At 36.1% G+C, this 17,811-nt stretch overlaps 4 protein-coding genes across 12 annotated transcripts in view; 1 reads left to right on the forward strand and 3 right to left on the reverse strand.

Moving 5' to 3' along the window:
• Positions 1-442: 442 nt before the first annotated feature.
• On the reverse strand, positions 443-6,081 carry tgfbr-iib (transforming growth factor beta receptor). Its single transcript, NM_001078368.1, is given in 10 exon segments — positions 443-1,450; positions 1,734-1,864; positions 2,090-2,236; positions 2,613-2,795; positions 3,246-3,424; positions 3,877-4,012; positions 4,521-4,621; positions 4,777-4,987; positions 5,366-5,543; positions 5,845-6,081. Coding segments are annotated over 10 exon segments (1,704 nt in total). The 5' UTR covers positions 6,067-6,081; the 3' UTR covers positions 443-1,234.
• LOC100186669 lies at positions 6,053-11,230 on the forward strand. The gene is made up of 6 exons (XM_002128141.3): positions 6,053-8,367; positions 8,768-9,001; positions 9,297-9,421; positions 9,685-9,853; positions 10,074-10,257; positions 10,446-11,230. The coding sequence occupies exons 1-6, from the start codon at positions 8,358-8,360 to the stop codon at positions 10,750-10,752; spliced, it is 1,029 nt and encodes a 342-aa protein (XP_002128177.1). The 5' UTR covers positions 6,053-8,357; the 3' UTR covers positions 10,753-11,230.
• Positions 11,231-12,068: 838 nt separating this feature from the next.
• Positions 12,069-16,019, reverse strand: LOC100185808. Its single transcript, XM_002122350.3, has 3 exons — positions 15,552-16,019; positions 15,209-15,487; positions 12,069-13,540 (listed from the first exon to the last, which is right to left on the reverse strand). Exons 1-3 carry the CDS (start codon positions 15,610-15,612, stop codon positions 12,780-12,782), a joined length of 1,101 nt encoding a protein of 366 aa, XP_002122386.2. The 5' UTR covers positions 15,613-16,019; the 3' UTR covers positions 12,069-12,779.
• A 660-nt stretch (positions 16,020-16,679) lies between these two features.
• Positions 16,680-17,811, reverse strand: part of LOC100176453 (RNA polymerase II degradation factor 1) — a 28,279-nt gene continuing 27,147 nt past the window's right edge. For all 9 annotated transcript variants that reach the window (XR_003396695.1, XR_003396694.1, XR_003396691.1 and 6 more), the window contains one exon: positions 16,680-17,767. The gene's annotated coding sequence lies outside the window, so the exon portion shown is untranslated. The remainder of the gene's footprint in view (positions 17,768-17,811) is intronic.

The raw sequence follows: 17,811 nt of genomic DNA on the forward strand, positions 1-17,811 counted from the left end.
AATTGATGTCGTCATAATAAATCTTAGATTGTTGAATATTTCAGAAAAGAACAAAAATATTAAAATATAATGTATTGTAAAAACCTTCTCTTTGATGTATGATTTGTAAAACAAAATCCTTTAATATGTCGATTCTAAACCACGTACTAATGGGACCAAAATGTATTGAGTTAAGTGAGGTTTTTAACTTATGGACTGTTATTGCTACAATAAAACCATCAATAAACACAATTTTTTATAACCAAAATCATTGAAACTCTTATAAAACCATCTTGGAAATGTCTTTTAAAAAACGATGAATGTTTGACAAACTAAACGATAAACCTAACAGATTATTTGGAACTCGCATTGTAAAATTCAATCTTAATTTTATTCGATCAAAAATAACATTATAAACCTTTAACTGAACAAGTATGCATGTTTGCGGTCAACGTCGATTAAGTAACTTGATTTTTTGTTTTATTGTAACAAGAACTTTTAAACTTCTGCATACGTGTAAACATTTTCATAAGAAATAAAGGAATACGAGATACAAAGAATCAAAGATTGGATTTCTAGGTCGATAGTTGCCGGAACCTTTAGTTGGTTCCTAATGCAAAGCAATTGAAATTCTTACAGCTCTGTGTGTGAGGACCAACCCTCTTACAAAACAATGTAATCTCTACGGAAAAATCTTATTTAGATTCTAAATCGGAAAATTCAAAAAATATATGAAGGAAAAATTGCCAACTTCGACTTGCAACGGCATTAACCGGTGAAAAATATATAAAGGTTCCGGAGCTCCATCTCTTAAACGTCATATTTTACATTTAATAAGCCATACATACAAACAACGCGGCCATTGATGGCAAATCTGATTAGACAAAACTATAAAAACTGAGGTTGCTGAATTAACAAACATGGTTGCCAAATACACAAGAGAGGTATAAGGTTAAATATGCCAAACATTAAGTTAGCATAATGTCATTTAAAAGTTACTTGTCACTTCCGTGTGGACATCAACGTGTCTTAAAGACTAATGACCAGGTTTGTTAAAGAAACAAGTTGTGTCACCGAAATAGTGGAGATTGTGGATGAACATGATTTTCATAGTTGTTGCCTTATGCTTGCCCCATGGGAATCCCCCTAACCCCTGAGCCGTAACCCCATGGATCGAACCCCATAAGTAATGGTTAGTTGCTGGTTAGGGGATTATTTGGTGAGCAGTTTCAAATATAAAACAACCGTTTCATATTCACACAACTGTTGAAATAACTTCAGATATTCTGTTCGATTCATTCTTGGCTTTCACACGAATCTTATCCTCGACGTCACTGCCGTCAGAGCCGATGACGTCACCATGATGACGTAATACTTTAAATCTCTCCAACACACAACTAGCGGTGATTCTAGCTTCAGCGTCATATTCCCATGTTTCGTTCAGTATGGTGTCAACGAATTCAGAGAGACCCTTTATAGGGAAGCATATTATTAACCCCTTTTTATCGATTTGTTGTGTGTTAATCTGCCACGCTAAGAGCCAACATTTATTCATAAAAACCATCGCACATGGTTGTTTTCGTGAAAAATCGTAAGCAGGCACGAGGTACATGAAACGGGCTGTCGTTGCCCCGCCATACGAGGATAATTAATTAACATCCATTCATATATTTCTTGGGTTTTATAAAAGGTCGCAATAAACACAGTCGGTTTAGAGTCAGGTCAAATAAGTAAGGTTCATAAATATAATCCACCTGGTGCTTTTTCCATTTCTCCGGAATACTCGGTAGTTGGCGCTCTTTGCACACAAGAAGCAGCATTTGATCTTTGGTGGGTCGGTCGTTTATTTTGTCTCCAAACGGTGGTTTATACGGAGACGCCATGCCTGTATTTACATTGATAGGTAAAGATTTACAGTAAGTAACTAAGGTAGCGACGTGTTCGTGTGGAACTACAATATGCGTGCACTGTAGGATAGAATAACATAAGCAACTCCCATAGCATGTTATACAACTCTGGTATAACTACAGACTTTGATATATAAAATAAATCCCATGATCATTAATTAACATTATTTTTGCTACAAGTTTCTATCGCGTTTTATACGAACCTTCTGAAGTTTCACAACGATTCGCCATCTCCCACAAAACTAAAGCCATCGCGTAAACGTCCACTCGCTTAAACATCTCAATATCTGTGAGGTTAACCAGTCTTTCCAATAACTCGGGAGCCATGTACCTTGATGTTCCAACCTGGCCTGGTGGTAAACAAGTTGGTGAGATAGATAAAGATAGTTTTACACAGATGTGATATCACATGTCTGCTCGCTAAGAATATGTAGCAGTGATTTTGAACTTGTAGTACATTGAATGAACAAATGTAACTTATTCATTACAACAACAGGCGTTATAACACGAGTGTTCTGTTTCATACACGTCGTTCCAGCTTACGAGTTACCACGTTTGTAACTTGATTAAGTACTTTTGTTGATATTTATGTGTGATTGATAATTTAGACAACTCATAAAGGGCCACTTGGTTAAAGCCATTGCTAGTAATTGAGACAATAAATGATTTATTGTTTTGAAGACACTGTGCACCATTCAACGGTTGTCCATTTAAACAAAAACTCACCAGCGTTTGCAAGTTCATCACGACTCAACTTCGGGTCCAACTTGAGTGAAAGCCCGAAGTCAGCCAACACGCATTCTCTCCTGCCATCTTTCACAAGGATGTTACAACTTTTGACGTCTCTGTGGGCGATTGGTATCTTGGGGCGACCCACGTCATCTCTCTCCGCATGCAGGTATGATAACCCTGACGATGAAATAAATTGAATGAATGAATGAATGTAACTTATTTATCCTCGTGTGGATGGGCAATGACAGTTGTTACAACACGGGTGTTTCGTTTCATCCACCTTGTGCCCGCTGTACGAACTACCATAAAGCAGTTTCTTTGTAGGTCCGGTGCCGCTGCATGGTGATGAGCGCGTCTGCACTTAGCCCAGAGTTTTTGGTCTGTAGCACACAGTTTAAATNGCCGAAAAACATTCACCCACTAAGTGCACACGCGTTCATCACTTTGCCACCGGACACACAAACAAACGGTTGCTTTAACCACTTTATTGAAAACCCTGATCAACCGATATGGCAACAACTGAGTAAATCGATGTAACCAGGTTGACAAAATACGCAAGATATTTAACGCTATGAATATATACATAATAAATACTTAAATGCTTTGTAATATTTTTTTGCACATTACCTTTAGCTATTGAGGTTGCCATGTCACAAAACTGATCCCAGTCAAGAATATTGGAGCCCAAAAAGTCAGCTAAACTTTTCTCTTGATAGTAAGAAGTTATGAGCCAATACTGCAACCGACCTCGCACTGTGTGTTGCTCAGAAGCATAAAATTCAATGATGTTTTCGTGTCTCATCCAACTACAAACAATATATAAATATTAGAATTAAATATTCAATAATGTTACTGTGGGGTAAGATGGGATACGGTTAGCACCTAAATCCCATATTTCCTGACTTTGTTTTTAACAATTATAATACATAAAGGTGGGGTAAGATGGGACACCTTTAACACATAATATGCGAATATCCTGATCGTGTTATTAATTCTTTGAATGGGTTTTTTTTGTTTACTACCAAATTGGACGAGAAAAGAGAATAAAATGTTGGGGGGGGGGGGGGGGGGGGGTTTTCCATCTTCCCCCACCCTACTATAACGCTCAATAAAACAAACGCGAGAGTATCCACAATTATGCTTGTAGTTCTACATCAAGGAATTTAGGCTTCCTACAGTATACCATCTTACCCCACCTTAGCCAACAATACTATATATATGTACAAGGGCAAAAAAGTCCAGATAAAAAAACTCCCACCTTTCAGTTAGCATGTCTTTCTCTTGTCTCCACGCCCCATAATTGTGGAGACGAAATACTTTCACTGAAACAACTTGAGGAGGAGAAGCATCTTGTTGTAGATTTGCTTTCCAAACCTCAGCGAATCTTCCTTTGCCTTGTAATAACAATGATAATTACCATAATCTTGTTTGACAAATTTCATGGCCGATGTTTCACAAACGTTTTTATCTTGATGGTGATAAATCAAGAAGTAATCCTTTTGTGCAGAAATATTAATTACTACTGTGGATGGCTTGCATTAACACATAATATCCCATATTTCTTGTTTTTAAACAGTTAACAACTTTCTTTTATAGTCATAAGGATATAACTTTGTAAATACTCTTTGTTTACCACCAAATGTGACAATAAAACAAACACGCCAAATATCCCTTAATCCCAACACTACATGTCGCACTCGCCTTAAAAACAAAACATTTCCCGACTTGAAAACCAAGTATGTTTCGCGATCATGTATTGTAGGGTGGGGGAAACTGGGACACTTTAAAACATGTTTTAACAGCAATAAGCATAAAAAGAATTCTTCCTACATTATTTCACGTCCCACTTTACCCCACCCTACAATACATGTTGTATAAAGCAACCCTTACAAACAACCTTACCGATTATTTTTTGAAGTTCGATCGGTAAATGTTGGTCGTTATGGTTGAGTACGTTTCCACGTGACCCACGACTATACTGGGTAGCAACGCTTGATGAATATCTATTAGATGATAATGGTTATAACCTCGCTGTCACTGAACAAGGTTTAACAATTTCGTTATAACTTAAGGTACCTGTATCCCTGGTATAAGTTGCCACACTTCACAATATAGGAATCATAGTCATTACAATACAATATATTACTTCAAAGTTGACCTGTAAGCTGAGTAACTATGTTTCCCACTATCATCCCAACCATCAATAAGACTCGCATCATCGGAGGATAGTCTGCTCCCGGATGTCAATTTACTTTCAAATTCTTCATCTTTTAACCTTCTATACCGGCCTACACTGTACCACACCACAGCCACAAGAAGGCAAAGGAGGAGAAATCCTACCAAGACACCAACGATGATGGACGACAAATCTGTTGTTGAAATTTGTATTTATATCTAATCTACCAATCCTTGTATTTACTCATAATCAAAAAATATTTATTCTTGCCTGGCGGATAACAACAGTTCTTTTACGTGCTATTTCAACTTTGTGGTTAATATTATTTTGGCGTTATTTTTGATTTTTCCGAAACGTATGACTGAAAAGTTGGATAACTCATAAGTGACCACTGAGTTGGATAAATTGCCGTTAATTGTCTTGCTTGAAGACACATACGCCCACAATGGCAGCAGCGACAAGCCTTGAACCCATTACCTCTGGGTTAGACGCAGGCGCATATATTACCCTCGGTATTAGTGACATAATATGTAGTAGCGTCAAAAGCACAATTTCATTACGATTAACTTACCGTATTTGTCTTCAATTATTATATCTTCGTCATCGATTGTGATTGGTTCAAATGATATCATGTGATTGCAGTCATCTGAGGCACATTCACACGTCACAACACCCTTGCTTACGTCACAATACCCCTCTATCTGACGCTTAGTGTAGAGGTTTAGATAGCTGGCTCTTGTTGGACATAACTAAAAGAAATATTAACCTAAAGATATTTGTTCACGTTTATTTCAGATGAAACAAATAATAAAGTTCATAAAATTGGTGGCATTCATTTTAATTTGGTCGCAAAACTAAAGTTTTATGGACGAACCAAATATCCCAAATCAATAACGGTTTAACGTGGTATTAAATAAACTTAAAGTGGTAGCAGCGACAATTCCTTAACCCGTAGAACAATTGGCGCCCACGTCCACATAGTGACCGAAAATGCCCGCTGCGAAAAAGTGATAACACAAAATCAAAGAAAAGCAAGAATTAGTTTATCACCTGTTGTATACAAGCCGCCTGTACGGAGTGTTTGCCAGAGAAGTTTAGAATAACGTTGGTGTAACACAGACCAAGGCAGCTACAATCAACGGTGGAACAAGGTATTGTACATGATGTTGAATTGCAATCGTTGGCATCTATTTCAGCGCTGCATTGCCGACAATGTATGGATGAACCGGTGTGTAAATATGACAGCAAGGATATTAATATTAAACACTTCATTTTGATAAATAATTGTTACTGTTGAAAAGTAAATATTAATTTAAAACTATAAATTTCTAAATACAATAGGAGTGGGACATGGTATTCGGGTGGGGTAAGATGAGACATGTTTTTATTCTATTTATTGTAGACAAAAAACAATATTTTATAGGAATTATATAACATTATCCCCACAGACTGTAAATGATTATTGTTCATTGTTTTATGTAAGATGGGATTAAGAAGCTAAAGGTATCCCATCTTACCCCCACAGTACTATATATGCATAAGCTGTTAAATGTAACTAGTGGGACCTCGTATAAAGGTTTATAAATGTTGGAAAGCCTTGGAAAATAGGATCGTGTGATAAAACATTGCAATTAACTTTAACGCGACATCGCGATTCACCAGGTTAAATAACGAACATAATGTACAATAACATTAGTAAATACTAAAAGTAATTAGGTTTTTTATTCTTTATACGACCCGGATAAAGACTATTAAAAATTAATGACAAAAAAGTTTGAGACGAAAAAAAGACGAATGTTGGAATAAAATGATTTTGTTTTTCAGATTAGCCAAAAAGATATTACTTTTAGATCATTATGGTCGCATATCTATCTAGTATTTCTATATTACAAGCGAAAAACAACCGAAAAAATACGATCAAATGTAAAAAATGAACACTTCGTGCAAAGAAATGCTTACTTAAGGCACTTCCCGTTTGTTTTATTATTTAAAAAAATAATAATGAGTTTTGTGATTAGCAAAGTTGTTGCGATTTGACCTAGATAAGGAAGGGTCAATTTATAGAATGGTAGCTGTCTATGTATCTAGTCAAAATGCTTTGTCTGTATTTCCGCCTCACTCAAATTCTATTATTACGTCATGAATCGCCTGTGTGACGCGCCAACACATATTATTCTCTTTCATTCTCCTCGTGCTCACATTCCTCTCAGGCGAGACAACTTCGGAAACGAAATAAATAAAAACCTTAGAATTTTCAATATTTTTCACAACAGGCATAAGATACGGCAACAGAAAATTAATTTATCGATAAATTTCTAAAATCTTGACAACTTTATTTATAGACGTTGTCGAACATAGGAAACCATGTCTTGCAATTCAGAATTACAATACTTTAAATATAATCAACCTCGTAGTTTTATTCCTAAAATAAAATATAGTAAGATGGGGGGAAGATGGGACATCTTTTTTTATTCTATGTTATCATCCCATTTGGTAGTTAACAAAGATTATTTACAGAATTATATAATCGTAGGTGGCCACATGACACTAAAGAAGCGTGGTTAGTTGTTAGAAACCCGAAATATTGGACAATATGTGCTAAGTTTCTTACTCCACAAAACTATATAATCATACCAACTCGGTAAAGATATTAGATAACGAGCTTTGTTGAAAGATACGGCGATATTTATACATAAATATACCTTTTTACTTAACTGTAAAAACAAGCTACATATACTGCACTAACTCACTCAGGCAACTTAATTACAACATTAAGAAATGGTGTTATTGTAGTGTTTACTCTGCCTATATTATGCGTCAGGAGATTTCACACCAAACTAACCAGCCAACTACAATCCGTTGTCGCCTCAAGCTTTCACTGTGTTCGCTCACGCGTGTCGCTTCAACAGTTGGGAGAAAATGCTTGATTTGAGAAAACTAAAGGAGTTATTTCGTCCCCGCTGATAGTAATATAGGACTTATTACTATTTTCCCAGCCATAAGTATCAGATAACATACTATCAACAATATGTATATAATTGCGAAAGATGTTACGCTGTTTCTATAAAATAAATACTTACTTGTTAATTACATTCCACATTGCTTTTGAACCTTTAAGTTAATGTATGAAAAGCTTCACCATACAACTTCATGGATTCTTTTGTTTGTGTCTTGTTCTATTTAGTTGTTGGATACAATCGGTTAATGATTGTTAGACATTTCATGGAGTCGTAATATAGAATTCGACAACCAGACCAATCCAGTGTTTGATCAAACTAACGAGCCAACCTATATTGATACAGTTAGTAATTTTAAATAGGAACCAAATATAAAGTAGTTAATTGAACTTAATGTAGAACAGTTGTAAGTCGAACATAACAGGAGTAGAAAGTTGACAAGACAGAACGAGGCTGCTTTATCTTCACGGTGTGCTCAAGGCCATTTCATTCTCTCATTCTGTGTGTTTGTTAGGTAGATAGCAAGTTAACAGTAATATGCGCTTACTATGCTTTATGTTGTAAGTCGGAAAATACGGTTTCAGGGAATTTGTGTAATTAGTAACAATGAGACATCGTAAGTTAAACCATTAAGTATAATTATTATGTTATAAATAATAGGATTGTTTATATTACTTATATTACCAAGTTTTCGCGTAATCCGCAGCATAGTTTTATTCACGGGTTTTCGTAAACGTGTATCGTCAAAAATTAATAGCCTGTCTAAATGGTAAAGCAAGTTTCAATAAATATTATGGAATTGATTGAATGAATAAATTAAACTTATACGTTATGCTCGCGTGGCCGAAAAAACGACAGTCGTTATAACACGGGTGTTCTGTTTCATATACATCGTAGCAACGTAGGAGTTGCCATGTATGTTACTTTATGAGTGATTTTTTTTTCACTTTTTTATGGCTGATAATTTGAACAACCCATTTGTGGCCCAAACCGTTTATTGCTTATTTCGTTTAAAGATTTTTTCCCAACTACTACAACTTACACCAACACTGAGGTTACAACCGATGAAATTATTTCAACAAACATAAGCGGACTTCGCATTCCATTCACAATTATTGGACTTCTGTTTTCCGTAGCAAGTCTCTATGTTTTTCTTTCTATTACTATTCACCGCCTGAGGGCGATAAAGCGCCAGAAGAAAGAAGAAATCGCCCAGCGCCAACAATCGGTGAGATCACGGCGAAGCAAAGGTAATATCTCAACTTTTATGAATGAAATTTATTCTGTTTCCTTAGTCATATATGGCAACACAGGTGTAACGTGGGGTAAGATGGGATACCGTTAGCAAATAAATCCCATTCATCCTGATCGTGTTTTGAAGTCGTGAGATTATACGTTTATATATTTCTGTAAATATGCTTTGTTTACCACCAAATTGGACAGAAACCAAAGCATGTCTCATCTTACCCCACTCTACTCTTATATCTTGTAAGTTGGCACAAACATTACAACCAATATGTTCCCCTGTCACATTATAACCAACAGGTACTTCACCTTACATGGATAACCTGAGTGTCGTAGCTTCCATGTTCGCCTTCATGAACTGCGTGAGTGACCAACCTTTGCTTTATATCAAGTCTCCAACAAACGTTACTTGCAAAATTATTCAGGTATTATTAGACATATAGGTGTAATGTAACATGAGCTTTTAGTTGTATATATTTGTTTGAAATGTAATGTACAACCATTAAAATATGATATGACCAATTAGGTCTAAAACACGCCCAGTAGCACATAAATAAAGGAATTCTTGGGCGAAATTTAATCATTTAGTTAAAACGTATCCAACTCTAAAGAGATTCAATTATGTTTTGCAGTTTCTATTGTAAAGCAATTAATATTAACTATCGATTCTATGATTTGAACAACACAGAGTCTTTCTTTCGTGTTGTATTCGGCTGGAATAGTTTGCTTATATTCATTCTTATGGTTTCGACAACGAGCCTGCTACAAGAACCCAACATTGTCTGAAATGCATGGCAAGTTCGCTCGTATTCTAAGCTCTACCATTCTACCTCTGTTTATCATCATGATGCTAGCAGGTAGGTCTTATTATAATTTATAATAATAACTTTGATTTATATCGACGATTACGGTGTGGCGAAGATTAATTTATTACAATTTATTATAATTATTACAATTTTTATTTATAATAAAACTTGTTATAGTTTATTAGAATTTATAATAATTTATTACAATTTATTATACATATTATATATTTAATATAGTTCTAATTGTATTAGTATAAATGAAATGTTATAGGAATGATTTTAACCGGGGCATTATGGGAGTTTACTACAAGTGACATTGGTTGTATAGAAGTCGCCCAAACTCGAACTCCGTTGATAGTTTTATTTACTGGCGCTGTTGCAATGCAAGGAACTTTACTCACGCTCTTCGTTTATCCTTTAAAACGACATGCAGGGTTTGCAACGTCTAACGTATTGTAAGTATTTGCTAGATATGTTTTATCAGTTGTATTATACTTCGACTACCCACCAACCAAAAGTAGACTTTATGTTATAATTTATTGTCCTGTATCTCAAAACAATGAAAGTATAACGAACCAGGCAAAATGAGCATTGTAATGACAGCAAAACTTGTTTCTACAGTCAATGTTTACTTTTATTACAGGCCATCCGATAAGTTACTCATGGCACTGGTGAAGCGATCTATTATAACAACAGGTCTATGTGTTCTTGCCGACGCCCTTGCATTTATAATTGCCGTTGCTTTACCGACCAACACGCCGTTCATAGTAACGAACCTTCTATACGATGCTAACTTAGTTTGCAACGTTGTGTGTGTGGTCGGTTCATTCGCTGACTGGCGACAAAGGTTAGCACCATGGCTGCGGAACAACGCTAATCGTTGCGAGCTTATTGGTTCGATGTCGAGATCGAGTCGTACAACTGCTCTAACTACAACGACTGTTGTCTAGATTAACATGAATGAATGTTTCTTGTCCTAACCTCGCGTGGTAACGAAAATCGTTAGTGGCTACTGGGCTGGAGCAATTGTCGTTAAAGTGTCTTGCTCATTACGCCCCCAATGGTATACCAGAAAGAGCCTAAAGCCGACCTATTTGTTGGGGGCGCGCCACTAAACCACAGCACAGGTCGTTCTCTCCTAGTGTATGATCCAAATCAAGGTTGGCAACCAATTTGTTGAAATTTGTATCAAACATTAAAACCTGTGACCACTGTTGTTTTTCGCAAAGATATCTCTTCAACATATTTGTACTACCTATACAACGCTATATAGTTAAATACATTAGATGGCCTTCACCCCTTCATGTGATGAACTATCACCACGACACGTTGCTGCGTCAGCCTTCTCTTTGCACGGAAAATATCATAAAAATCTGCAAACTGATTTCCTTTTATTTAAATATAGGTCTGATTGAAATGACACATTAATTCAGACAGTGTTGTCGCAGTTAAAGGGTCCAGCAGACGATTATCTGATCTTACAAATGGAAGTTTATCTTACATGTATAATAATATTATATACTCCTGTGGGGTAAGATGGGATACCGTTAGCACCTAAATCCCATATTTCACATTGGTGTTTTTAACAACGCTGTTTTAGAGCAGTGAGGATACGGTTATAATTCTGAAAATATTCTTTGTTTACAACCGAACGATAAAATAGAATGGAAACATGGACCGTCTGACCCCACCATACTATTTATGCACGTTGTATAACAAAGAAAAACTGCTTTACTGGACCCGCGTTTAAAATATACAGACTGGCGTACACGCAGCAGTTCCTTTTTCACCAATCACACCGTCATGTTATGCTTTTCTTCTACGTATTTCCATCGCACGTCCAAGCAGCATATACGCATCAACCCCCTCACCGTGCGCAATCGAGCTATTTGACATTTGTAGGATACAATATATCAATTGATGTTCTAACAATGCCGATTGTCGTTCAAACAAAACTAATTTTCATACAATAATATACATAACATGTTAAAAACATAGCAGAAGGGCAAGAAAAAGAATGTTAAAACTTGGATTTAAAACTGTTTCATATTATTTCGGGGTTTTACATGTAGTTCTAACAATAAATTCACTTATTAAAACTCCCTCACCGAAGCGGAATCGAGCGATTTGATTGCAAACGTTGCGTACCCAGTCTGTATGTTAGATAATCGCGTACTGATCGAGCTCGTTGTAAAGCAGATGACAAACCACGAACTTGAAATGTCAAGGCTTACTTCACATTCAAACTACAACAGGTAAAATATAAACAACAAACCTTTTATTTATATTTCACAATAAATACATCAAGGAAATCGAGTGTTTAAAGTTAAATCATCGTTTCATGCAAAGCTTGTGTAACAGTGCTTGCATTACCTTTTAGAAATCTAAATAATGTCAAAGATATAATTGCAGCAACACGGTGGAAGAGGTTTTGGATATTAACCAATCCAAGTATAAGTATAGTAACGTGAAGTTGCCCATCATTTTGTAAACGTGTAAAATAAATTCGATCATGATATTCAGTTAAAAATGCAATAAATATCCCGGTGATCACCATCAACGTTAACGTTGCTACAACATTGCAGTGAGCGAGAGAATCTACCTACAGTGCGAAGCGGTCTAACGCAATACGAACCACAACAAAGGCTTTCTATACACCATGATGTAATAGGCAAACATGACGTGTATACGTGACAAATATGTTCTCGGTGTATTTACAATTAGCATATTGAGTAAGCTAAAACTGCGACCAGAAAACCTTACGCAATGCCATTAAAATTGTAAAAATGTTTTATAAATTTTTCCAGGTTAATTTGATGCATAAAGATGCCTTGTGTGTTATACTCGAATTCTTACTCGCGGTTTTTACAGTACTGTGTATTGTGTATGGTGGGTTTTCTTTATTTACTAATAAGTGGGACGATAAAATCTACCAAAAGCGAATGATAAAATGTACCATCTTACCCCAGCCACAAGGTTACACTGGGATCGGATCAGCTGTGATTCCCCATTTCTCTATGAAGTAGAATTGATACTTCTTCATTTCGTAATCGGTCATGACAATGTCTTTGAAAAGCACAAATTCACCAACCGCTCCGTGTAAGTCCCTTACTAACGGTGAGTTACGACGTGTGATAACACCGATTGCAAACTTTGTATCAGATGGACTTAATTCTGCTTGAAATCTTTGAAGTAACTTTCCGTTGCACCATACACTGCTAGCATCGACACCGCCATCCACATTCCACTGGACACTGACAACGTTCCAAACATGAAGTGCACTTGGGTTGGCGTTGGTCAGGTTAGAAGTGATTTGTATATTATATCCGACGGTTCCTGAAACAACTATTCTGTCACTTGCCAATACAATAAATTTATCCCACCCACTGTTGTGTGTTCCGAATAGCCCTTGCCAATTACTTGCATCATTTTTAATGTTTTCTTTCAAATTGTCGACCCGGTAAACTATAAACACGGTAACCAGGTCGTTTTCTCCATTTTTAGGATTCAGATCAAGGTTGGTGATCAGTTTGTTGGAAGTTTTATCAAACACCAAAAACCTGTGACCATTTTGTCTTTCTTGTGACAGACGTGGTTGAAATAGTGAGTTGTTTTGTAATGCTGGCAACGGTGATAAACCTTCACCATAAACCGCTGATACACTTGATGTTCCTGAAATTTTTACATCTGTGTCGTAGTCCACACGGTATTGCACTGTAGCGGTTGATGTTATGTAATCTGAAAAGTGCCGGGTTAGATTTTGAATTTATTATAATACAAACGATGCCCGAGAACTTAAATCACAATGTTGTATAGAAGGGTTAGAGAAAACGAGATATTTTTAATTTTTAATTTACGGTATACCGTTTGATGATAGACAAAACAGATGTTACAGTATCATTCAACAGTATTCTCACGGTTCAACAAAGAGAGTGGCAAAGACAGTTGCGGCGTTGTTAAGGGGGCAATACGGCTTAAATTAGGAATTAAATCGGCAAAAATACTGCTTTGAATTTATATATTTAGATATAATAATGAGATAATGTATGAAAAATATATTTGAAATTTAGTCATTTGCACATGGAGATAACTTGACTTGTGGGAACAGCAATAACCGATTCGTGGTAAAATATAGGCCTAAACTTTATTGAAAGTTATTTTCAAATTTATGCTGTTACTGGTTCATATGCATTTGTAGGATGCAAAATTTATCAATTCATGTGCAAATAATTCTCTTTGTTCTAATAATACCCACTATCGTTCAAACAGCAATGCCAATTTTTATATAGCAGGGTGGGGGAGGATGGGACACTTTGTCAGACGAGACTTTTTTTAATTTTCTTTTTACCATTTAATGATAACCAGAAAAATAAGGCTACACAATTATTCGACAGTATTATCACGACTTTATAAAACGCCCGTCAAAGCTGATTACTGTTTTTAAATATTAAAAAATATGTGAAATAGAAACAGTATACTTTGAACAGGTAAAAAATGCGAAATAGTAAGGTGCTATTTTTTAATGCTCGCTAAATCATAGTAAAGCTTTATTTCGTGTTATTTACGTAGATTCCTGTTTATAAATACACTTAATAATCAAAATTAACAATGATTTCAAACTGTCCCATCTTATCCTGTGTATTCCAAATTTGTAAAATTTCACCTGTTGTGCGATTCGCTAAATAACTCCTCGTGTGTTTTATTATATTTTATTAAATTGGTGTCAATTAATAAAGGAATGACGGTACCAATTTGTGGTGTTATTTACGTGTATTACTAACAATAAATTCACTTATTAATCAAAATTAACAATGATTTCAAACTATCCCATCTTATCCTGTGTGTTTTCGAATTTGTAAAATTTTACTTGTTGTGCGAATCGCTAAATAACTCGTGGTATTACCGCAAATAACTCGTGGTAATACCGTCATATATTTTAATTCAGTTTGAATATACTGGACAATATGTGCTTAGGGATTCCGCCTTACACTTCACTATATTATATGAATGAATGTAACTTGCTGCCTTATCCTCGCGTGACGACGAGTCAACGATATCAGTCGTTACAAAACGGGTGTTCTGTTTCATACATCCAATGCCCGTCTACTGATTACCACGTTTATAACTTTGTATCAACAAAGATTCTGTATGACTGACAATTTATACAGCTGATTGCCCAAGAAAACATACGCTAATAACGGGAGCAGCGACAAGCTTGGAACCCGTAACATTTTGGTAAGATCGGGGCTGGCGCGCAAACTACTGTACATTGGCGCCGGACTTTATTAAGCAAGAATTTTGTTTAAATGCCTCGGTAAAACAAACACACGGAGACGAAGCCGATCAGCAGAAGACAAGCAATTTGTACCCTGATAACTATTGTTAGGTAACACAGTTTTCAGTCACCTGAGATATGGTAGATGGCCCACTGCACAATGAAGAGCATTTCCCCCCATCCTGAATCCTGATCAATTCGTTCCAATTCCAACACAGCGTTATAGAAATTGATTTGAATAACAGTAACGTTAAACTTCTCAACACCTGTGATGTATTTGGGATTTGCTGTTGCCTCGATATAATAAGGCATCGAATCCAAGCATATTTTGTAATCCAGCTTCACGCTCAGCTTCCTCGTTGTGGAATGAAAATTCATTTCAACAAAACCTCGTTTAATTGTTGAGTATTCTGCATAAAACACTTATGTAAATAACCACAGAATCTGGTAAAACTACGAAAGTTTGACTCTCACCTTTTAACTGAAATGTTTCTGCAGGCCAAAGAAGAACAACCACAACAAACAACCAAAACATTGCAATCCGGTTTCTATTAGCTGTCTCGTGAACGGTGTGCTTGCGACACTCATAAACTCAACAACAATGCCGCTTTAACAAACGGCATACCAATGTATGCAACCCATGTATGCAACAGGCCAAACAAGGCAGAGTTCCTCTTCATTAACCGGGATATCCATTACATACCGTAGGACAAACGTCATCCAAATTACACTGAACTAAATGCTGGCGTGTATTTATTACACGGAAGTCTCCAATATTATGAAATGTTTAACCATCTACCAGGAGCAAATAAAATACGGATTTAGAAAGTAAATTGTCAGACATCTTGTAACACATGACCTATAACTATAAGTATATTGGGGAAGATGGGACATTTAAGCACATAAATTTCCAAAATCAAGGTGTTCTGTTTCATACACCTCGTGCCGCTTACGAGTTACCACAGCATATGTAACTTATTTATCTTCGCATGGCGGGGTAACAACAGTCGTTATAACACGGGTGTTCTGTTTCATACACCTCGTGCCAGATTACAAGTTACTATGTATGTAACTTTGTGGGTCATTGTTTTTATATGGGGTCAGCCCGTTAGTGACCACTGGGTGTATCAACTGCCGTAAAGTGTCTTGCCTAACATACCCCCACAATGATAAAAGCGCCGATTCTTCAACCGCATGGTTAAGGGTAGCTTATATCAAGCAAGAGGTTTACAATATTTATTAACCGGAAAATCCATTACATGACGTAGGACAAGCGTTATCACATGATACCTACGTCATCCAAATTTCACTAAACTAAATGTCATACAGGGTGTATAATACAGTAAGGTGGGGTAAGATAGAACACATTTCAGTCTATTTTATCGTCCCATTATTTGGTAGAAAACAAAGAATTTTTACATAAATATATATGGGCATATCCTGACGATCGTAAAATAGCGTTGTTAGTTGAAAAAAAAACACAAGTAGGAAAATATGTTTATACTAATGGCCATCTCACCCCAGAGTACTTCACCTATGTTCGTGAAGAAATTAAATTGCAAAATATCCACCGAAATGTTAAACCAAACATTAAGAACAAAATTTCTGTATAGAATCATATATTGTATTCGTTTTGCTTCGATTATATTCGTGACGTAATAACACAACAATGACAAAATACTGACGAAACTTTATTATAATGACGTCATTAAAACCGAAATAAGTTTATATCAGTGTTACGTCACAATTTTATAAATATTCACATAAATAAATGATGGCGTGATTAAATTATTAGGCTTGCTGAATAAAATAATTCCGATCCGAATTCGGGAAATAAACATAAAACACACGAACGGTGAAATTTCCGCGCGAATATAGAAAATACATCGGGTTTTGGCGATCAGTTTCAGCACAAGTTCGACTGTTTGCACATCAGTTGTGCCGGTGTTATCAATAATACGATCGAGCATAAATACAATGTCGCAGCGCAAGCTTAACAATATCGTCAAATAATTTCAAATCTATTCATATTTACAACGGGCAGCTGATGCGGGAAATCACTCATTTTGAGATATTACGACGTCATCACCATTGTGACGTCATACACACGTGACACTGCAGCGCGATAAATGAATGACAACACTAACATGAGCGACAACATAAGTTGTAATGAAAGATGGTTCGAAACAAAACACTGGTTAGTCGTCAATGTACGGTTAGTGCATGCAGTTATACAGAACATGCAGGCCAGCCACGTTAGTAGATAAAACTGTTTCGTATAAAACGAAGTAAAGAGTTAGTTTAAAATCAGTGTACGTTATTTAACCTGCAAAGATATAAGTTAACTTTGTAAAATGTTTCATTTGATCAACAAAGTTTTAAAAACGTTTTGTTGAATACACCACGCATCACGTGTCATGCTTTCAAAACATGCAAACTTAGGGAGTGAGTACAAAAGGCTGGAACAGCTGAGCTGTTCCAAGCGCTTACATGCACATTGCACAAGCAATATACTCACAACGTTTGGTGACGTGGAATGTTGTTTCATGTATTACTGAGGCTATGTATGTATATGTTTGTATGTGTGTGTGTTTGTATGTATGTGTGTGTGTGTGTGTGTGGCGCATAGCGCTGAATGTTTTACCAATGTTTGTACATTGAATATTACTCAACTGCTGTGGTGTTGTCATCTGAAAATATTGATAATATATTTGGGTTAGATTGGCGACACACG

The sequence above is a fragment of the Ciona intestinalis genome, unplaced genomic scaffold (genome assembly GCF_000224145.3).
Source record: "Ciona intestinalis unplaced genomic scaffold, KH HT000062.2, whole genome shotgun sequence".
Classification (NCBI taxonomy): domain Eukaryota; kingdom Metazoa; phylum Chordata; class Ascidiacea; order Phlebobranchia; family Cionidae; genus Ciona; species Ciona intestinalis.

Excerpts from the sequence above, each read along its gene's own strand:
- LOC100185808 (XM_002122350.3), bottom strand. The coding sequence starts at position 15,612 with ATGTTTTGGTTGTTTGTTGTGGTTGTTCTTCTTTGGCCTGCAGAAACA. Across the intron at positions 15,488-15,551 it reads AGAAACATTTCAGTTAAAAG|AATACTCAACAATTAAACGA; the intron begins GTGAGAGTCAAA and ends TGTTTTATGCAG. Across the intron at positions 13,541-15,208 it reads GGCCATCTACCATATCTCAG|ATTACATAACATCAACCGCT; the intron begins GTGACTGAAAAC and ends GGCACTTTTCAG.
- LOC100186669 (XM_002128141.3), top strand. Across the intron at positions 9,854-10,073 it reads TATCATCATGATGCTAGCAG|GAATGATTTTAACCGGGGCA; the intron begins GTAGGTCTTATT and ends GAAATGTTATAG. Across the intron at positions 10,258-10,445 it reads TTTGCAACGTCTAACGTATT|GCCATCCGATAAGTTACTCA; the intron begins GTAAGTATTTGC and ends CTTTTATTACAG.